The 22611-nt window shown below is 45.7% G+C and overlaps 1 protein-coding gene and 1 long non-coding RNA gene across 8 annotated transcripts in view; both read left to right on the top strand.

Moving 5' to 3' along the window:
• The first annotated feature begins 1961 nt into the window (after positions 1-1961).
• LOC311444831 lies at positions 1962-13806 on the top strand. Of its 4 annotated transcripts, XR_014698095.1 has the most exons (4): positions 4410-4500; positions 5090-5181; positions 5651-5742; positions 12401-13806. It is a non-coding gene; the product is annotated as an uncharacterized lncRNA (long non-coding RNA). The 4 variants fall into 4 exon arrangements; XR_014698093.1 differs by lacking the exons at positions 4410-4500; positions 5090-5181; positions 5651-5742 and adding exons at positions 1962-2083; positions 10410-10546; XR_014698094.1 differs by lacking the exons at positions 5090-5181; positions 5651-5742 and adding an exon at positions 10410-10546.
• A 2006-nt stretch (positions 13807-15812) lies between these two features.
• Positions 15813-22611, top strand: part of KIAA1549 — a 139583-nt gene continuing 132784 nt past the window's right edge. Inside the window, exon 1 of one of the 4 annotated variants that reach the window (XM_084506354.1) lies at positions 15813-16009. In XM_084506354.1, coding sequence (XP_084362480.1) covers positions 15919-16009 — 91 coding nt within the window. In that variant the 5' untranslated portion in view covers positions 15813-15918. The remainder of the gene's footprint in view (positions 16010-22611) is intronic. The other 3 variants (XM_084506355.1, XM_084506349.1, XM_084506351.1) reach the window with 3 other exon arrangements.

Below are 22611 nucleotides of genomic sequence, written 5' to 3'. Positions count from 1 at the left end.
TAGATGTAAGATACAGATCTTCCACATAAGAGGAGGTTTTCAGAAACAATGACTTTCCACTGCTTTAACCAAAGTACAGAGGGCGCAGAGAGGGTGCCGACCCCTTAAAAAATCAGGTTCTCTCTCAAGCAGATTTTTCGAGCCAGCCTCTACTGCAATGAACTCCAAAGTGGGGTGTAAACAAGACAGGAAGAAAACATTCCTTGCACCATTAATAAGCAAAACAAAAATATTTTTAAAATAGAGTAGATTTCATCTTTATGCTTTATTTTATATATAATTTCTGGGCTTGTTCACATTTTATAAAGTGTGTCATATAAGGAGTTACGTGCATATAACCCACAGATAAATACAAAGACATCTATCGGGTCTGCATCCTCAAAATTGACCTTTCCAGATGAGCTCGGAGGCCGCTGCTGGGGGCTGCTGCATGGGCCCAGCACCGCACCCACAGGCGCCCCGGGGCCGGCAGAGGGCGCCCGCTGCCCGCGCCTCGCCTCGGCCCGGCCCGCCCCGGCCCGGCCTGGCTCCACGATGTGTGTGTGTGTGTGTGTGTGTGTGTGTGTGTGTGCAATGGCAGCTTGGCCAAAAATCCTCCCCCTTCCTCATTTCGGTCCCAAATCCAAAAGGCAGCTCTGCTGTGGAGAAAATCGACTTCATCCCAGCCGGCCCTGGTGCGGCTGGGAGGCTCGGAGGTGCTGCGATAAGCGGTGGTCGCAGGGGAATCCAGAGGCTGTGGAGACAACTACAAAAAGAAGAATATTAATAATAATTAAATATATAGAGATATATATTCAAAGATTTCAGTTAAAAAAAATAGTTGGTACTGGAGGGAAAGCAAAAGTTAGCGGAATATTCCTTCAGCAGTCAGGTGAGGATATCACTGGGGCTTTCCTCTAGAAGGAGTCAAAGATCCTCAAATCCCTGCCTTTGATCTCAGGGCCTGCCTTTGATGGCAGGGAGCAGCGCTGTGCCTGCGCAGAGGGGTTTATAATGCCGCGGCTGGGTGCCGAGTGTTAACAGCGCCGACACATCCAGTGCTGGAACCGCCAGCTGTGAGATTCCCTCAAAATCGATGGAGATACCTGAACGCAAAATCTGGCTGGGGTAAAGGCATGGGGGCCACTCATCCATCCCAGTTCCCTTTCGTTGGTCGGAACTGGGAGTCCTCTGGCTCCTTGAAGCCATGCTGCCCAGAGGCTCCTGGCTATGGTAAGGAAGATGAAGCTCATCACTTCTCAGGAAGCTGAGGGACTGTTCAGGGTTTTTTTTTTTTCAGGCGTAGAAGGAGGGGGGCGTTTTGTTTTTCCTCATTACCAGCTCTCATAGGAGATGGGGCTTTCACCAGGAAATACTGCAAGGTTCTCAGCTATGCATGGGCACTGCAGAAGCCAATGATCTGCTGTGTGGGGAAAGAGTAGCTGGTAAGTAATTTCTGACAAGTGAAGTGCGTGCAGTTTACGACGTAAGCAGCTTGGCTCCTTTCACAATGTTTCATAATGCTCCTGGACCAGCTTTGTCATTTATGACCTTTCTTCACTACCAGCAGAGGTTACAGAGAAAGGATGTGTTTTTTTCAAGAGATTTCAATAGGGTGCGTGCCTCCTTGCCCTCAGAGTAGGGGCAGATGGGGTCACAGATCAGGGCGCACACTTACTAAGAAGCTCGGCTTTCTCTGGCTTCCTTCTCTCTCCCTTTTCTTCTTCCTTCTTGTCTTTATTTTCTCCCATCCTCTTGATTTTACATATGAGCGGAGTTAACAATGGTCCTGACCAGTCTGTGCTGAGCTCTCTGTGACTGAGCCACCCCATTTGCTTGCCCAGGGCACTGCATTTACTCCCTGAACTGTGAAGCACTTGTTCTTTATTATGGCCTGTGTCTCCATTTATTTATGGAGAATCCCCAGCAAGGGGAACTCGAACTACATTTCTGAATACAACAACGATCGTCTGCGGGTGATCCTTTCCTCCTGAACAGTGAAACACGTGTTTCTCCCTTGCTCTCTGTGGCCTGGCTTGTGCTCTTTACACAACAGGCTACCCTGGCAGGACAGCCATATGATCTTGAATCTGTTGGTTTCCTGGTGAGTAAGCACTGACACATGGGAAAAACTGTTTTAATTTTCTGGGAAATCCTGCAATTGGAGAGTCTGTGGAGGATCCTAAAGTGAAGGAGCCCCACTAGTTGCTCTGAAGCTGCAGGCTGTGTGAAAGGGGCTGGCTGAGTGCAAGGAAACCCTGAAACTCCTCTGGAGAAACGAATGCACTGCTACTGCTCTCCTGCAGAGGAGACCCTCTGATCATGCTGAGCATCCCAACGAGGAAGAGAACGAGTGTGATGCATCTTTTGTACCTCCAGGGAAATGCAATCATAATCTCTGATCTGGTGCTAATTGATGCTAATGAAAAGGCTCCAGCAGACTTTTGAGTAGACCCGCAGGTAAGGAGAAATGATACCATTATCACTGCTGATAACAACCAGAAGGACGATATTATGTTGTCATCAATCATGGCAGTAGCCAAACCTTTTAGACAAAGGTCAGGAGAGCTTTCCAGCTCGGTCCCCCTCACTCATCCCTCACTTCTTGGGCAGTCTGGTCTCTCTGGTGGCCAGGGATTGTCTCTGAAGGGCAGAACAACACATGGTGGATGTACCAAGCTGGTGATCCAGCCGTGCAGACCCTCACAGCCCTCTCTTGCCCACTGCCCTCCCAGAACGCAGTTTCATACATGCGGTAGCTCTGCAGTGCTCCGCAAGGGAGAGGAAAAAACACATCGAGGGAGAGGGAAGGGACATGGCGTGGGTTAAGCCCTGCCCCTAAGCCTCTACTGGAGAAAAGAGGGATGCCCTGTTCTGTGCAGGAGATCAGGGCAGAGATGGTCAGAGTAAAGTGGAGTCAGGATCCAATAAAGGTGGTACAAAGCAGAGCAAAAGACTAATATTAATTTTTCCCAGAAGAACAAGCCCACTAACTGCAGACTGAGTAGCCTTGGCTCGGTTTCGGGGAAGACCTGCGTGGGGTTCAGCTGAGAAAGAACTGTAGAAAAGAATGATTAATGCCACTGACATAGTTATATGGTAACTACAAGCAAACTTGTCAAACCTCATTTGTGCTTTTATGAGACGATGAATTTGGTTGACAAAGGTAATTGCACAGTGATAATGTACATGAAACTGTGCTGGGCACGTTAGCCAGTAGCGCAGTGCATTTTGATCCTAAAAATCAGCACTCTGCAGTATCAACACAACTTGTGTGAGCTGCTCCAGCAGGAGGCCCACTGACAGGCCTCAGAGTCAATGAGGAGTCCACGAGAGGCTCGTGGGATCAGGACTATGCTGGAAGCTGTTTAATTTATTAATGTATCAATTGAATTTATGATCGAAGTGAATATGAAATCTCTATGGATAACACCTGGGGCTGGCAATGAGTAGGAGGACAGAGGAGCATAAGAAGTCAGCTGTGCAGAGTGGCATGCCTGATGGCAAGGGGCTGCTTGGTTTTGGAAAGGTAGAGTCTGCAAGTGGGAACAGGCTGGAAAGGTGTAGCTTTGTAGATAGTGTTGGCAAGTCATCCAAGATCTTAGAGATTTGGAGAAATTAAATACTGGGGGTTCTGTGGGCACAGAGGACCTGTCCTGTACCCAGAGGAGGTCTCTAGGATGCAAGACCTCCAAGACCAGCACCCTCCTGGCTCCCTGTCCTGGGTAGCAGAGAGCCTTTTCCTCCCCAGCTTGGCTGACCAGGAGCACTTCCAGCCCAGGCTGTGGAGAGGACATCCCACAACCAGCAGCCCTGTAATGTGAACGGGCACTTGAGTAGCTTAAAGCCCACGTGAGGAGCAGAAGACGTAGCCAGTGGATTCAGCCTCCTGGTAGCATTTGCTCAACTGATGTACTCGGGTCTGCTGCGAGGGAGGACTGTGCTGTTTCTGCTCGGAGCAGGCTCATGCTCCTTCTGCAAGCCGATCCCCCCTGCCCTGCCACCAGCCTGGCATGGGCAGACAGCAGCAGGGGAGCGTTGCCTGGGGACTGCTCCGTGCACCCCAGGGGAGAAGCAGCAGGGTCAAGTGACAGCGCCCTTCTCAGGTTCGCCTGGGTTTTGTTGTGATGGCTGTCGGTTGTTGTTGCTTCTCTTATGGGGGAATAATGAGTTCTCACGTTTCTGTACCGCTGCCAAGGGCGGGGGGGGGGGAAGCATGGGCTTCTGAGGCAGCCCACACATTCATGTAAGATGAAACAAAATTTGAAATAAATAAATAAAGCTCTTGTGCATTAAGTCTTACCAGAACGCACAGTTGTTTTCAATGACTTCCATTGAACATAGACACACCTGTTCAAGGTCAAGTGGAAAACCCAGCTCTCTCTCAAAGGCTGGTTTTCTCTAGCTTGTTCCAACACTGCTTTTCATCCGTTTCTTTTGTTGCAGCTGTGGTTTTTAGCAGTTCAGGGCTTTCTGGATTCTCCCTGGAATTATGAGAAATTAACGCTTGCCTGCACGAAGGTATGTGGGTAGATGTTTCCTGCTATAGCTTTTTAATAGCTCTGTGCTATCTCAAATGGTGTTGGTATGTGGTCACTGATTCCTATTTGCTTTCTCCACATCCTTCTGTACAGCCAGGCAGGAAAATAGCCAACAGCACAACTGAGATATCGTCGACGTTCATAAAAATAACTTGTTTTCTCCATCATTTTTCACACATACATTTACCTTATTGCTTCTGTTACAACCACCTTAAACCATCAGCAAGTGGCTTCTGTACTAAAGTGTCTGGGATTCAGGAAGGGCTGAAGCATCGCTCCCTCATCATAAGCAGGGGTTGCCTTGTTGATGTGCCCTACCTCGTTTCTCTCCCCACAGTGGCTCACCTGGGGGAACGGTTTGGATTCTACATATCCCTGGTTTTTCTTTGATCACTGATATTTCTTAGGCTGGCAAGGTAACTCTGCTTTCCTGTACATGAGCTATTGTCAGCTTACTTATGAAGGGGGATAATTACCCAAAGTGTTGAATTATCAAAACATGCCAAACGGCAGCCCTCCTCCCCATTAGCTTTTTGTCAGCACTTGGTTCTTTTTTTTTCTCCTTGTAGTTGCTGTGCTTATCCTCCCTCCTGTGTGCACTAACTGATTACACTGATATAATTCCACTGAATTTGAGGGGATTATTTTCCGAATTATACCGGTGAGTCACCCTTCTGTCCTTCCATCAGTTGCCCTGATCACGGCTGTATTTCAGGGTGTAAAATCAGTGTAACTGCCAGAAGCTATGAATTATGGAGGTGGGACTCATTAGACCTCAGGGAATCAAGCAGCTCTCCTGTAACTTGCCTGAAGATACCTGAGTTGAATCTCCTGAGACTCCAAAAGTTTATCTCCAGCTGCTCCGACTGCATCTAATTTATTTTCTAGTTGTTGCAGGTTTCTTGCTTTCTATCTTCCCTCTGCACAGTTTTCCATTTCTTTGCATCTTCCTTTCTTTCCCTCATTATTGCTTTTTCTTTTTAGCTGCACGTTACAATAAAGTGTGCTTTTCTAACGTGTTTCCACATGAGGCTGTGCTGGAGCTCAGGCTGCAGTGAAAGGAAAGATACTAAAAATATATCAAGAAGTACGCTGCTGGGTAATTTAAAAACTAATATGTCTTGTGTTAGCCAAACAATAGAGCATTTGATAAGCTGTGCACTGCTGAGAGGATCATTTTCAAAGGGTCATCCACCTGCAGTACAGAATCCACGGATAAGAGGTAAGCTTTGGGCTGACCTCCCAGCCAAGAATCCTCTCCCCCCTTTCCCTTCTGTCTTTGGGGTGGAGGTGAGGATGCTAGAGCAAGGGGCGAGGACATTTGACAAGATTTTTCACTGTGAGAAGGAATGACAAAATGGAAAGGAAGGATAGGGGTGGCGAGGGATGGAAAAGATTAATAATTGTTTCCTTGGCAACTGAAACCGTGGAGCCTCATGCAGGAATCCCTGACAGAAATCCTAGAGAAAGCTGGGCGAGATGATCACAATGGTCTCTTCTGCCTTCAGACTGTTGCAGGCTAAGTTTACACATCACAGCATGGTGCTGCAGAGAGAGACTGAGTCAGTGCTAAATGGAAACCAGAAGCTGTATGGCTGTAAGAGACCCTTGGGAAGAGAAGCCCCATTGTCTCCCTTTTATAAAATGAGGATTTTTTTTTTTTTATGTATATAAAGCAAAAGATGAGAAGATGGAATAACCTGGCAAAGATTATTAAAATGTCTTTGGCAATGCAGAGTGCAAGCATGTTACCAGTCTCTGCCCGTCCCCCTCATCACTGGAGTGGGACCACATCCCCCTCAGCTGAGGGTGTGCTGAAGGTGGTGCACAAGGAGGGAGCAGAATGGCAAAGGGAGTGGGAAGCAGGCGAAGCAGGCGCTGTGCAATGAGTGCTGTCTGCCCTGTGCTCTGCGGGCACTACCAGCACGAAGGGGTCCCCGTCCTGCGCAGTGCTCTGCTGCAGCAGCAGTGAGCCTCCATGAGGGGATTTTCATGCAAGAACTGGGGCATAGATATGAATATTAATGAAAGCAAGATTGACTAACTTCTTGCTATTAAAAGATTTCTGGTCCCAGAGAGTAGGTGGAGCCTTTTAAAAAATGTATAATGAAATATAATGTGATACATAACTTTAAAGGCATTAAGAATGTGGATTTTGATCCTTTCCAATTTTCTGTTTATATAATGCTGTGCAAGCGTGAAATGGAAATATGCTTTCATTTGAACACTTTTTTTTTTTTTTTTCCCCTTCTCCTCTATGTCCCATATACCAGTAGTTGTTAATGCAGAATTTTATGGCCATGCATTCTGGTGAGCCACTTGGCAGTGGGCAGCTAGTATTGATTTCTGCTCCAAAAATAGAGCATCATCAAATGCTTGTATATCTATAAGCTTATACGTGAATTTATATATTTATTTATAAACGTGGGTGTTGCAAAGTCATAAAAGACATATGAAGGTTAAATCAGCATTTTAATAAATAAGTAGCCTTGCCAGTTCCAATGGAAACTTTTGTGACACCTGTGTATTTGATGCAGAATTGCTGGAGAGCGTAATCTACTGCTCCATGCCTGTGAAAGGCATCCCCAGGCAAGATGCTGGCACATTACTATACCTGGAGTAGAAACTATAGATTTGGAGCAGCAGAATTTCCAGACGGTCATGTTGGAAAGAAACACTGCAGCATCAAGGCAGCCGGTGCACTTATTTCTGTCTGATCATGACGTTAAGTAATTGCCGATGCCTGCATCACTATCACTTACTTCTCAGAGTAGCTTAATGATAGGAAACCAGCTCCGTGAGTGATTCCCTGTACGAATAAGTAGAGCTGTTACGTGTGTCTGTCTGATCCTCCGCAAGGAGCTGGCGGCTGTGGCAGTTCTGAGAAAGCAAAAAATGAAAGGATCCTTAGAGAGCCGGTATATATATTTTTTTCCTCTTTGCTCTCTGTGATGGAGAAGGCTGGTGTAGAGCACAAAATGAAATTTATGTTCCCTGAGACTTTCTTCTGGGCTGGCACTGAGTACTCACGAGTAAAATACCGTGTCAGTAATGTGTCAGTATGGCCATGTTCTCGAGTGCAGTGAGAGGGGGCTACTACAGAGCATGCCAGCCAAAATAAGACAGAAGAAGTCTGCCTTCCTGTCTGATGTATTTCTGAAAGGTAATTAGGAAGGGGGTACATATGTGTGTGTATCTGGGTGTGTGACCATAGCATGTAAAATATAGGATGCAAAGCTAAAAACAGTGTGTTAATTCATTACTGCTCTCCCTTTTAAAGTCTTTTTTTTTTTTTTTTCCTCTTACAGCTTATTTTTTCACCCTATTAATATCCAAAATATGCTTTTCTTTGATGAATGTCATTTGGAGACCTGAATAATGATGTCAGATAAATGTGTAGTTTTCATAATTTCACTTCCCTGAGAGGTAGCTATTCCTTTAGGGCAAAAAAAAGATGGAAGAAACTTAAGGGAAAAAAAATGAAAACGGAATTTAATTCTGTTATTTTGATTCATGGATACCCAAAATGAGACATCAAGCTTGGGATTCATTTCATCTAATGTTATCCATCTGCAAGAAAAAAAAAACTAGTTATCAAAGCCTTCCTCTACAGACAAAGGAGAGAGATAGGTCAGACATTGGCCTCTGGCCTTGCCTATTTTATCATGAAACGTGTATTATGCATATCATTTCTTTCCATTCACAACAAAGAAATATAGCATAGAGACTGAGTTTCAAAGAAACGTATGCATGTAACTTCAGTTTAAAAAGATCTACTACGTTTGTCCTGGCTGAGTTAAGGAATGCAAGTTCTTTCCAAAGTAGATGGAGGAATGGTTTCATCCCACCAAAAATGAGAGGTCTACAAGCCGTCAAGGATGTGGAACATTAAGCCAAAATGAGGAAATGCTGGATAAGTATTTCAGAGGAACAGAAACAGAGAGGGACGTCCCAGAGTAGGAGTCAAGCCTTCTGGAGGTTCAAGGAAGAATATTCCCAGTGTGACGTTATCCAACCTTTTTAAGATGTACCAAATGTGCTTCCTTGCAGAGAGGCAGGTCAGTTGGCTGAGCTAATTCATTAACTTGATTTCGGGAAACTAGCATGCTATCACCAACTTATATAAGTCACAATGTCTTTGTTGTTTATCTTTAAGTGCTAGATCCTGGAGTCACATCATTTAATAACAACTCAGGCTTAAAAAAAGTTCTGTGTTTTTCTGGATGGTGGACTAAGACTCGGAGATGTGTACTGTAAAGGCTCCAAAAAAAGGAAAAGCAGACACAAAAACAGATGTCAGTGATCCGTTAGCCAGCCTTACGATTTCTGAACACTCATTCTTGACCACCAAGCTGGCATTAACATAGTGTTAACATCTTGCATTGCCTGCCTTCCAACACTGCGTCAGCTCTGGTATAGATGGAAGGAAAAAAGAATGTAATTCTCTGAATGGCCTTCCTCTTTCCTTCCCTATCCCCTGTGTATTCATAAAGCCACACTTTGCCCCGTACTGCAGCTCAAGAGACATTCAGAGATGCAATTATGGTGCAAACGTAACAGGGTTATTACCACAAGAACACAACAAACCGCTCTAGCTAAAGTATGTGTATTGCAGGCCTGTGATGTTAAAACCAGACTTCCTTAAAGTGCCTTTGGTCGCAGACAATAAAAACAACTTGTACGGCAGAAGACCACCGAAAATAACTTTTAAAGAAAGGATCCATTTTTACAATGGAAGCACTTCATCTGATGTGCAGACCTTGGATCATAATTGAAAGTGAGACAGCCAAGGGAAGCAGTAGGTTTAGGCTATGGGAATTCAACTGAACAATGTTCTGCATTCAGATAATTGCATGAAATTGGGCTATTAGTGTAATTTTTGCAAATTGCAGTAACATAAAACAAAGTAAAATATTCCCACTGTACACATTCAACTAAAGCGCTAAAAAGGGAGCGACAACTGGTTTCAGACAGAGCACAGAGGACTCCCATTAACTATTCAGAGCTCCGTCCAAATATTGCTCGCAGTCTCACAGGTTACTCAAATGGACTTTCAAAAGGGAAACTCTTTTCATAAAATCCCAAGTAAATAAACATAATGTAATAGTGGTGGTTTTCACTGGCAAGGACATTACTAACATGTCCTTTAGCTGACCTTAGAATAATGTTGCATAAAATATTGCTGAGAAGAACTGGAGAAGGAAGGACTTCTGGCTCCAGTTCCTCTCTCCAGCAGCTCTCCTGACCGAATGTCAGCAGTAGCTGCAGCTCGTGCCTTTTCAGCTTCCTCTGTGGCATGGGATTATTCGGTCTTGTGGCTTTTCCCTAGCTAAGAAAAAAAGGTTATCAGCAGAGATGTCCCAAATCCTTCCTTGTCTTAATTTCTCAGCCTTTATTTTTTACCCTGCACTCACCTCTGTGACTCGAGCTCAGCATCTGGAAAGAGCATCTGCAGAGAGGATGGTTCCAGAGGTGGCTTTTGTAAGCACGGCTTCAGCACATTTGAGTTATCCAAGCAGAGAAATGCTGGCCCACCACTGACCCAGGCTAATTATCCTAATGCTTTGAGCTCAGTCTGGCTAATGCCTACTGCCGTGGTACCTGAGCAGGAGGACTGCAATTAATTATGCTTTTATCTTTATTGAATACTTGGATGCTCAGGAGCATGTGCCAGCCACATGACTGGCTGGGCTGCCAAGGGGAATGCCCGTGTCACTAACATCTCTGTGGGGTTTGGAAGCAATTTCCGAGTTGTCTGCCTCTTCGTTCCCTTTTTTGAAGAAAGGGAAATAATTTTAATAACGTTTGTGATGATCGGAGAATATGATACCAAAGAATCAATTCGGGTACCTGTGGTCAGTAGTTCAATTTTGTACTTGTGTTTTTCAGCTTTAACTCTGCATTGGAGTACAGAAGACTGCACCCTGTCAGCATCCTGTAACAAATGGAAGCGTAAAAGGTGGTCGAGCCCTGAAAAAAGTCCCTTAGTTCCAATTCATTTCTCTGTCACTAAAGTTAGCAGTGGGGTAAGCCTTTCATGCCACCTGATTTGGCTCCCTGGATCCCACTTTGTGCCCTGTCTATGTGAGCCTTCAAACTCCAAAAGAGGGGATTGCTGCTGCTGTCCTCAACAGTTCATCACCGTGCTGGCGTATCCCACTGGAGATCCAGACTCAAGTTTTCCTTTTTTGGATTAAATTCTTTCTGTTCCAAACATTGCCCTTAACAAACTCTTATTTTCTTGACAATTAAGGCTTTTCAAGCATTTTATGTCTCTTTATTACATCTGCCTGCCACAAGCCTGCACAATGGTCTCTGAGAGCTTCCTTGGGGCACGGCTGCACTGCGACGCACTGTGGTGCACATTGCCTTGAGGCAAAGCTGAATGAGCCGGCTCCAAAACTGGGATTTGGGCTTTGAGTTTTTAGTGCAGTGAGACAAGGGCCATCTTTTCCGGCTCGCTCCATTTGGTGTCTGTTCAGCTCAATACAATGAGGTCCTGGTTTGCCAGCAGGGTTTGTAAGCTTTACATTCAGGAAAGGAGAGGGGTGATGAAAAAAGGAGGAAGCTGCATGTAGCTCTGACTGCAGTGTTCAGTGCTGAAAAGGATAATTGGGGAGGGATAATGCTGTTTGAGGACAATAATGTGAAATACGGTTTAAGAATCATGCAATTTGGGCCTCAAATGTAGTCATATAAGGTAAGCTTCTTGCTACACAGGTATCTGGGTGGTGACATTTTGCTGAGAGAAGGGGAAGCAAAGTGGGAAGAAAAGGTCTTAACGGTGACATACAGACAGGAAGGCTGCAGGAAGATGAATGTGAATGAAGAAAAGAATAGACAACAGAAGTGGGGGTGTCTTATGGCAGCTATTGAATGGGAGGGAGCCTGGGCTTGTAACTTCTGGAGGGACCAGAAACCATTAGCAGTAGGAAACCAAAGCAGACTTAGGGAAGGAAGAAGGGTTCTTACAGCTTTTGTAAGGAAGAAGGGCTCTTGCAGCTTTTATCTCAGGAAGGTCAAGCAACTATCATCTATCAGCAGGAGGAAAAGCTCTCTAGAGGTGAATGGCATGGGCTAGACATTAAAAGTGTTCATTCCAGCTGCTCCTGCTGAAATCTAGCAAAGCATCTACTCATTGACTATTTGACTTAGTTATTTTTACTTTCCAAAACCACTGATCCCTGAGTCTGCAAAATCTATTGATCTGCTTTCTTCGTTATGTAAATTAGGATAGCATTTGATTAATCTTCGGTATAATCTATATCTGGGCCAGACAAGAGGAAGCCTTATCTTTTTAAATGAAGCCCAAATGGTTTTCGGAATGGGAGATGCACCCTCAATTGTGAAGTGATGATCGGAAACAGATGTGGGAGAGGATTTTGCAAAGTCTGGATATTTTTTTGGAAGTGTTTATTGACATTGCATGAAAAGGCAGTAAGGTTTGTTGATTCTGTTTGGTGGGAGGACTTTAATGGATGCGAACATAATGGTCCTTTTTACTGAGCACTCTGTTTAAGATGGGATTACCAAGGATAATTTATAGTAAAGTCACTGTACTTGAAGCTTACTTAAGTTCCAAATTTACTATAGACAAGACTTTGGCTTGCTCAGTTTTGTGTGTTGTCCCATAACACAGAGAAATAATGTAATTGTTGTCATGATCAGTACTATAGTAACTTGAAGTGCATTAATTTTAACAGGGAAAGTTAGCAAAGTATATATGGAATTATTTTCTGTAGCTCAGTGTATAAGGATGGAGGGTAGTTTGATGGTACAAAATATGTCTGCAGTGCCATTTCTGTATATGGTATGTCTGTGTGTTATAAAATTGTATTTTTAGAACAAAATGGGATAATTAAGGTCATGATTGTTTGCAGATATGAAGAAAAGAAGACTTTAGCCTCAGAGAGCGACATACCTCTCCACTGGAAGAACACCACTAAGTCCATGTAAGCTAACACATTTCTGCAGATGAACTGAAGAGACAGGAATTTGAGGCAGAGGGTTTTGGCATGTGGTGGAAGTGAAGGAGTCAGAGGAGGCAACCAGCGTAACCACTCTGAGGAAGAAGTGCACAATAAGACTAGACCATATTGATCTGGGAATGCTTTGGGTCTTTTTTATGTCACTTACCATGTGGCTTTCCGCAGCGTGCAGCTTTGCAGAGAGTAAAAGAAAAGCCATCGTAAATAAAAACAGTCTGCTCCATTAGACACAAGTGTTGATAAGAAAACTAGATGTCTGAAAGACCTCTAGAACACCACCTTTGAATTCTTTTTTCAATGTGTGATTCAGCAAATTGGAGATATGCACAATAAATAAATAAATAAATAAATAGATCTGTTTCCTCACACATTTCAGCAACAGCAAAAGAGCAGGATAATACAATCTCTCTCTCCCTGATAAATACCATCCCCTAAAGGCAAAAATATCATCAGCAGTTCTGGCCACTAAGTCCCAAATCAATAATAACTGGAAGTTAAATTACTGAGCAGTTGTCTGATTCCATTGGAAATAATGTTGATGGCCTCCAATTCACTCCGGCATCTCTGAACTGGTACATGTTTGAGAACCAGGCTTCTGCATTTGGATATTGCATATAGTACAAGAAGGAAGACAATTGGAAAGTACTTTCAATTTTGTAACAGGGTCTAATTTCACATCTGCCCTTCCAGCAAAACATATGAGCATTTCCACACGGAGCCTTCTGAGGATGCTCTTGTTTCTGTCATTGCAATGTGCCCCTGCGACAAATCGCAGTAGCCGTCATGGTAATGGAAAGCCCAATAATGTCAAAAACTTCCTGGTGTATATGCAATGGGAAGTCATTCAGCAGTACGTAAATAATCCTTGCTAACCACACTGTTACAGAAGATTACTTCTCCTCTCCCCTCAAGCAGGGTGGCTAATATTTTGATCCACACTACCAAAGACCACAGTAAGGTGCCACAGGAAAGAGAATTCCTCTCCTCCCAACTCGCTTACTTTGTGTGATGTCTGCATTTGTAAGCTGCAGAGTAGAACATAGTTAAAATTATAGCTAATTTCACTTTGTGAGTTTGCAAGTGATAACACAGGGGTGCCTGTGAGAACCACAGATTCCAGGATCTCTGGTTTGTATTAATGTCCTAGCAAAAATATGTGCCGTGTTTTTCCAGAGTACTGTTTTAGTGAAATCTGAAGACTCCTACATATCTTTGCTTTACATATATGTATATGTACTATTTATAGTGATGTTATAGCTGACCATCATTCTTGACTTAAAATACTTGTCAGAAACATGTTAGGTTGTGTTTTTATTTTTTTTTTCTCTACCATAGAGAAAGGAAAAACAGGTCACAGCATGTCATCCCTTCAAGCGGTACCTGGACAAATTTCTTGCCATTTATTCTGTTGTACTTTCGTTCTGTGCATCTGTACTGGGTGAGAAGGACCAGAGAGAGAAGGTGCTGAAGACGCAGTGACGGAGTCTGAAGCCCTGAGGAAAGCACAAAGAGAAGTAGAGACAGAGACATGCTTGAAGCTGTAAACAAACGAAGTCCTTTGTCATGATTCTTATTGCACTCAGGAAAACAGGACTTTCTGGTTAACGATGTGAAGTATATTGAAGAAATAGCTGAAGGCTACATAAAGAGCAGGAGAATAAACCTGCAGCCAGTGATAAAATTATTGGGTGTCAGCTGCCACCAAGATGCCAACTACACATCGGTAACCCCTGGCCAAGTTCATCAAGAGAAATAGGTGACCTAAATCTCAGTCAGATTGCCATGTATTATGAGGCTTTCCAGGAAATGGGGGGACTAAGGGAACTGCCAAAAGAGGTCAGGGTGACAACATGAAGATACTCAAGTTCATGCTGTCGCTTAGGGGAGTAGGAGAGATGCTCCAGCACATGGCTCCAGTGGAAGTCTGTCACAAATGGGAGGCGAAGCAGGATGGAGGATCACATATGACTAGCGAAATTCCTTCCTACCTACTGGGAAACAGCAGGCCAAAACAAAGGATGAACTGTACCATAGCAGGTAGCTGCCTCGCAGTTGTTGTTTCAATTGGGTTGTTTTTTAACTATGGGAGTTGAGTTTGGAGGTGTCTGGTGGAAGGTGTGAAATTGCAAGGCAACAGTGAGCACACAATCAGATGTGACAGCTCCTAAATTAGGCCAGGAAGCTGGGAGATAAGGTAAACATCGATTTGGTCTTAGTAGACGCAGAAACTGGGGAACATGAACCAAAACATGAGATGGGAAGATTATTTTTGTGAACTGAACTCCAGGAACCGGAGCAGGAAATCTTGTTAGCTGAGACGGTGAATGAGTTAGCACTTGCCAAGGATTTCATTGCGGGTAACAGCTCAGAAATGTGAGAAAAGTTGTCTCACGCTTTAGTCTGGGAAGTTACCTTTTGTGGCTGGGTCTTGGTGAAACAAATTATCTACAGCAAGCAGAAACGTTTTACAGGCAGCCTTACGTGGCCTGGTGCTAGGGGCACTGCCATGTAGTGTGGTATCCTTCAGCAAAGGGGTGGCGGGTGGCATCTGAAATATGTTTGGAAATTAAGTATTTCAAAGCTCGTACTGAATCTGAAGTAGGGATGGATTCCTATTCTCTTGCTGACTACTTGTGAGGGATAGCTTTCTAAAATAAACAAATAAATTTAAAAAATGGAAACAGAAGGAGCACGAAACAGCATGCTGCATGCCAAGCGCCGGTGCATACCACTGCTTGCAACGCAGGCATGCCGGAATGAAGTGTTTTTTTAAGGCTATTGTTGTTTCTTTTAAGGCTTTTCGTGTCTGTTGCTTAGCCTGGGCTGTAGATCTACAAGAGAGGTTGGAAAGGGAAGGAGGAGGCGGCAGGGAAGGGCTTGATGTGCCCTGGAGAAGCGGTGGGTATGAGGGTGTGGAAGGCAGGAGCGCTTCTTTGAGCCAAGCTGTGTTTCCAGGGGACCGGCAACTAACTCAAAACCCGGCTGTCTGATACCTAAGGACACGTAAACCTCAATATTTTTATCAAATTAAAGGGCACATTAACGCCACAAAAAAAAAATAACGCCACATCTCCACGACTTCAACAGAAAGCCCTGTGAGGGGATACCCCTCACGAGGGGCGGAGCCTACGACGCTGCCTGGCCCCGCCCCCTCCCCCATCCACCCGGCTCCTCCCCCCCCCCGCGCGCGCGGCCGGCGGGGCGGGGCGGGGCGGGCGCGCCCCCGCGCGGAGGCGGGCGGCGCGGGGCGCGCGCAGGTGGCGGGGCGGCCTGCGGCGGGGGCGCGCTCCGGGCGAGCTGCGGGCGGGCGGGGGCCGCCTCCCACCCGGATGCGCCCGGGAGGAGGAGGAGGAGGAGGAGGAGGTGGAGGAAGAGCAGCGCGGGGCGCCGCGATGACCTGACGCCGCGCCATGGAGCGGACGCCGCGCTTGGCCGCGGCGCTGCCCGCCCTGCTGCCGCTGCTGCTCGCCGTGCCGGCGCTGCGGGGCTCGCCCGCCGCAGGTGAGGGGGGGAACAAAGCAAGAGGGGGGGGACACGGGAACGTGGCAGGTGCGGGGGGGGCCGCCCCGCCGCTAACAATGCCCGCCCGGCGCGGGGGGACGCGCATTGTTCGCCGCCGCCGCGCGGGGACGCGCGCACACGCGCGCCGCCGATGCCGCGGGGGGGTTTGCGGGGGTACCCCGGGGCCGTGGGGGGACCCCCGGGGCCGTGGGGGGCCGCACCGCACCGCCAGGGGTCGGCGGCCCCTTTTGTTGTTGTTTTGTCCCCCCCTCCCCTCTGTGCCCGCTTCCCTCTGCCTGCATCCCCGGGTGGCTCTGAACGCGGGCACGCTTCTGCTGCCAGGGTGGGTTTCCCTTAGGTGGGTACCAGGCAGCAACCATAGCCCCTTACCCACACCTAAATAACTGTGGGAGCCTGTGCTAACCGTGCCATGGACGGTGACCCACTGCAGAAAGCAGCTGGTTATGCGGGGGAGGCAACACTTGGGGCTGCAGGTCATGGGCTGGATGCAGCGTGCAAGTTGGTGACCCGTAGTTATCTCCAGGAGTCTCTTTGTACCTGAAAGCTACACTCAAAGACACAGAGGTTGCTCATAAGGTTGGCGCTTGCTTGGTTTTTGCGCCTGCTGGAGGTTAATGGCATGGCCGGGCTGCTGCTTCTCGTAGTAGGTCGCTGGAGGCTTTTTGTTTAATTGTTTGCCTGATGCTGAACGGGTCTTGGAAGTTCTGCGACTGAAGTGGCGGTGGGTCTCTGTAAACTCGTGTGGACGCCCTGTGTTCTTGTGTAACTCAAAAGCAGCGGTGGGGATGTGATGTAACACAGCCAGCGCTGGGGTTGCTGGAAGGGAGCGCGCGGAGACAATGGATCTCCCCCAGAGCGGTGCTCTCCTCCTTGGGCTAGGGCAGGAGCCGTCGAGCTGTTCTGATTTGTGAGCCCTCCACTTTCTCTTTTTCCACGGGACGTGCAATCACACATGATGAATTTTAGCACATTAACACCAAACTTGCCTTTCACAGGATGCTTTTTCATAGGTGTGTTAGAGATGGTCCATTGATCACACAGATTTAAAGACCTCAGGTTGCAGAGAACAAATATGTTTTGTTCCTTTTTCATTTAGGGTGAAATGCTTATTAAAAGCATGGCAGGAGTCTGATTTGTCTGTGTAGGGCCCATCATCTTTACAAAATTAGGGCACAACCTGCATCCTAGCCTTTTCTTTAGCCTTGGAAAGTTTTGATGGCATAGCGGCGGTATGAGGTATAAGTGATGTGTGCTGGTCAACAGACTTACAACTCCCTGAGCATTTCCCTTCAGTGCAGCTCACTTGCTACTCTGTGCCATTTGGTCTTTTAACCAGTTTGTTAACAGAGCAAGTTCCTGCAGCTTAGAGTTACGTAGAAGAGGCACACAACAGAAGAGTGAAATGGCTATTAAGGACGCTTGCTTGCCATTGAAATAGCAAAGTGAGCATCGCTACTTAAGGAAATTAAGTAATAAATCAACTCGGATTTTGGAATGCCTGATCTAGCTCCCACTGAAGTCACATGTTGCTGAATCAGGGCTTCAGCTCCCACAATTAAGCAGATGGTGAACTCTGAGTATGCAGATAGGCTGCTAGTGTGCTGAAGGCAGGTACGTACGTACTCGAGCGCCTTGTTGAACTAGGGCTTTGGGCAGGCTCTGCAAATGTCTTACCGCTCAGCCTGGGCTGTGTTTCTCCCTTTTTGTGTCATTGCACAATCTCTAACTCCAGTGTTGATGATCAGGAGGATCTATCTCGCTTTGCTGTGCTGTTTTCTGTGGGAGAGAGGGGAGCGGCGTGCCAGACGCTAAAAAGTCTCTGCTGAGGTTTCCTCAGAGACTCAAGGACTGAAGACAGGTTGTGGAGGTCAGGCAAGGAATCGGATATAACTGCCTCGTGGGACAGTTGCAGGATACTGTTTGCTCAACTTAATTGCATGAGGGTGTCACAGATGCTTGAGCTGGCACCGTGTCTCTAGTGGCCGGTTGAGCTTGTCAAGCTTACTTCCAGTTCATTTTCGCGGCAGACCCATATGGCTGGAGGATTCCCTTTAAGCCTGCTGTCTGTGCCGTGCTTGCTTTATTTATGTCAGCCTTGTGTCTACAAGCTAGGCTTGTAGCCTTGCCAGGGGAAATGTGTGTGTTTTGTTTGCATGTTCTTTCAAGGAGTCAGAATGCTAAACAAGCCAGTGGACAGTGCAGCTTTTTGTGCGGTGGCGTCTGCTTTGTGAGTGGCAGTTCATTGCTGTGGAGCGAGGTCTTAGGTTTCTCAGGCAGGCTTGGTTACTTGAAAAAGAGCACGCTTCTAACAAAGTAGGCTTTAACAGCTGTGACCTACCTGCTGTAATAGATTTTGGGCGCTGGACACATCAAAGAGCAGCGCTTCTTGCTGCAGCACAGATCTCTTCCGAGAGGCATTGGGAAGGTGGTGGCTGCGGTAGGGGCAGACTAACAGCCCAAATCTTGCTTCTCAATTCATGATGAGTGTGTTTGCAGGGGGAGCTACTTGGGGGAGAAGTGAAGTAGAACAGGCTTCTTAATAACACAGTCCCACTTTGGCTGTGGGAGCCATAGCTTTCCTTCACATGAAAGTAGATCTGTTTATGGGTGATGTCCTGAAACACCAGTGTGCCTCCAGCCTTGCCCGTTGTGGTGTGCAGTATGAATAACGCTAATTGCGTAAGAGTTGTTACGGGTGATGTCCTTAGCTGCTCGGTGTGTCTCCAGCCTTGACTGGTGTGGCATACGGGATGAACACCACTAATTGCGTGAGAGTTATTAACCCAGTGTGGCGTGGGAACCTCTCTGTTAGTAAAATAAATAAATAAATAAAAATCTTGTGGAAGTAGCACAAATCTTTTTAATTTTGTCTTGGAGCCCCAAAGTCAAGTCACGTGGTAGCATTATGAACAATGCAGGCTTAATTTCTTTTATTTCTGGCGAGTGCAGAAGAATCATGCTCTCATGGCATCCTTACCAGTGCGGTGGCTTCTGCACTCTGCAGTTGCATGATACGATGTCATTGTATCCCTTCGCATGCACATGAGCTCAGCAACAAATGTGATTAACAATTTCCCACTCCCCATTTGTGCTGTGTTTTCAGCTGTTGATGGATGTTATTGGAGACGTCTGTTTTGGAAGGCTGAGGGAAAGCCTTCCATAAGAGCAGTGGATTAGTGGTGTCTTCTTCCCAGTACATGAGAGAGGAAGAGATACAACTGGCCACCAGCACTCACATCACTGATTACATGAGCGTAATTGTATGTGCAATGCACAGAATAAATACTGTGAAATGGTGGGCTGGGCTGACTGTGCTAGCTCTTGCTAAAGCCATAAGTTGTTGTAAGATGTTTGTAAGAAGTATTACTGTTTTGCTGCACATTTGAGAACAGACTTAGCAATTCCAATCAAACTTGCTATAAATTATGCATTTTGCTATGGGCTGAAGTTGTTCTTGTTTTTTTTTTTTTTTTTTTCCCAAAATGTCAGTTGAAAGAGTTCGGCTACTTCTGATGTTGAGGCAAGAAGAAAACAATAGTTTCTGCTTTGAGTTCTGCCAGCTTCTTTTCTGCACAACTTTAATACCCTTATGCTTTGGAGCATGCAGTTAAACTTTGGCATACTGTGATGGCTCTGAAGGGGATGTTTTCTCTGTTGCTGCTTTGAAAGTGATTTTTTTTCAAAAGCTTATAACAACTAAATTGAGGCATGCATCGCTGCAGAAGAAATGATGCTTTTTTCTTCTTTGTCTGCAAAAATTCAGGTATATCCTATTCTTTGGGGAACTTGGACATCTGGCGCAGTGCTGTGAGGGTGTGTGTGTGTGTCCTTGTTGCGCCAGACCCAAGGGGGGAAAAAGGAGAGATGGCTTTTGGAAGGAGCCTTTGTGGTATTTAGATAAGCAGTAGTAGTAAGAGAAGGATCTCTGGATCTTCTTTGGTCTGTCTTTCTGGTGGTTGGGATGTGTGTGGGAGTAGGAGGGGAGGAGAGACTGGAGTTGGCAGATCAAGAAGGTTGGGGGGGCTGGAGTGGGAAATAGGTCTGTGTATGAAGGAAATTGCAACACAGAAGTTCTTCCTGGAAGGAACAATCAGTGCAACCTGGTGATGGGGTGATTAAGCTGGGAAACAGATCAACTTGGCTTAAAAAAAAGGAGAAAAACAAACTGCTCCAAAAGTGGCAAGTGGTATTGAAAGGAGTCAGAAGCAGTGAAGACACAGGATTGGGACAAAAGTGGAAGAGATGTAGCTGAAGGCACCAATCTTGAAACTGAGGTACAGGGGAGTGTGTGCTGGCTGCTCTGGGACACTTTTGCAAGAATTTGGCAAAGAACCTAAGACTTCAGAGAGAGTTTTAGCTTTCCTCTTCTCAGCCAGGAGCATGATAGTCTGCTGCTCCTTGAATCTTTAATGATAGTGCATCTGTCACCCTGTGACAGAATTGTTTTAAAAACTGGAAAACTTCCTACACAGAGTTGTAGCAGCATATGAAGACTGCGGAGGCAAAAATCCGTGTTGGAAATGCTGCAGCTACAATAGCCTGTGCAGTTTTAAACTTCTCCTTCTGTACCCATAACTTATGGGCACAGTAATCCCATGATTATGAAGTGTACATCCATATAGATAATATAGCTATCTCCACACCTGCGTACAAATATCTGTATGTGCAGACAATACCCTCATCATGTTCAATGTACAAAACTGATCCTGCTTTGGGGAGAAGTGGGTGTTGGATAGCAAATGAAATTTTCTCTAAGACTCTTGCTGCTCTTGCAGCAGATGTCTGAAGGTGTGGAATGAATGAGGTGGAGGCAACAGGGAAGTTGTTTGAGACTTGTGCTTTTTTTTTCTCCTTTTTGAATAAAGGTCCCACTGTTAATGTAGGGAAATGCTGTCCTAGACTGTTGACCTGCGTTGCTGTTGCAGAGCTCCAGCGTGACGTGAGCAAGTTGCTTAAAGCAAGCTTCCCGCAGGTGGTCACTAGCTGTGTGTTCCTCATTTACTGGACGTGAGACCTGTGGGATCTGTGTTGCAGAAATGCTGAGTGCTCGCAGCTGCAAAAGAAGTCAAGGGGAGCTGGTGTTGAATAGATGCCGTGTGTGTAACTTTAAATATTCATTAATGCTCTCAGTCTGGCACTCAGAATTTGACCTTTTCTAAAATTTCCTAGAAATACTTTGAAATTCAGACAAGAAATGACTATGAGATGTTCAGATGCAATAACAGTGAGCACAACAGCAACGTTCATCAGGAAGGCAAAGGCTTCTGTCTTCAGAACAATAAAGATCCCGTGGATGATAAACCAGTCTGCCCAACGGGGTTTCTCAGAGTGCTATTTTAAGGAATGCTTCTTGCAATCAAAATAAAGCAACAGGTGCTGGTATTTATTGACATTTACTGCATTAAAGCATTTTTTTAGTGTGAGTTGACGAGCTGTATAGGCTGGAAGAACTATGATGTATTAAAGTGTAGTAGAATTTTGATGATTTTATATCAAGTCTTTAAGAAAAAAATCATGATTGCTGATACTTGTTGCTCAGTTTAAGGTTTTAGCAGTTCCAGCTTACATCACCTACCTGCTTCTGTTTCATGCACGAACTGTTTTCTAATCCTTTTTGTCCTCTTCCATTCCCCTGTCTGATTTAGAGGCTTCCCTTCTATGAATTTCCTGCGTATAATTTTGATTTGGTTTTAGCCATCTGGTCAGAGCAGTGTGTCTGGTCTTGCGGTATGAAATAGAGGTAAGAGGCCAAAATTGACATTAATCATTACCACCAGGTAGAGGGTGGAGTGAATGCTGGAAACAGTGAAAGAAGAGCCTGAAAATCCAGATGCTTTCCTTACTGAAAACTACACAACAGTATCACACTGAAGGGGCTGAAATCTGGGATGGCTGTAGGATGAGAATGTAGGATGAGGAGCAGGCTGTACAGCAGGTCTGCAGGAGGGGATGTGGTGCTGCTGGTGGATCCCCAGCAGACTGTGATTCAGCAGGATGACAGAGGTGCTAGACTGTGGGAACACACAGGCTATGGTCTGTAGCATGCTCTCGTCAGCTTGTGGTAGTCGCTCTTCTGTCTCTTACTGGCATGCCAGGGAGATGTTGGCTGTCGGAGGATCAGGTTGGGGCAACACGGGGCTGCCTGGGCTGGAACAAAAAATAGGTGGGCAGGGCTGTGTTAAATATATAAAAGATGGACACAAAGGCAAGTGTAACGAACAGTGCTTTATGACTGTGCTATATAAGAAAAGGAGCAAAAGACGGATGTGGCAGTGAAGGAGATGTGGGTTTTCTAATGCTTGGCCTTCTAACAGTGGGAATAACAAAACCCTGAAATACACAGTTTGGAGCAGTAACATAATCTGTTCTTGCAGTTCCAGCAATGGATTAAATAATGACATAACAGAAGTGGATTGCACCAGTGATTCCACTGTGGTGTAGAAGGATGGATTAGATGTCCTCCTGAAGTATTCTGCAGCTCTGTTTTTGCGAGATCCTACAAATAATATCTTCAGATATGTGATGGTATCTGTTCATTGCTGAAGGCTGGTCTACTATTCACGTGAAGAAATGACCCATGG

The sequence above is a fragment of the Aythya ferina genome (assembly GCF_964211825.1).
Source record: "Aythya ferina genome assembly, chromosome: 1".
Lineage (NCBI taxonomy): Eukaryota > Metazoa > Chordata > Aves > Anseriformes > Anatidae > Aythya > Aythya ferina.
This window is presented reverse-complemented; position numbering and strand designations above follow the sequence as displayed.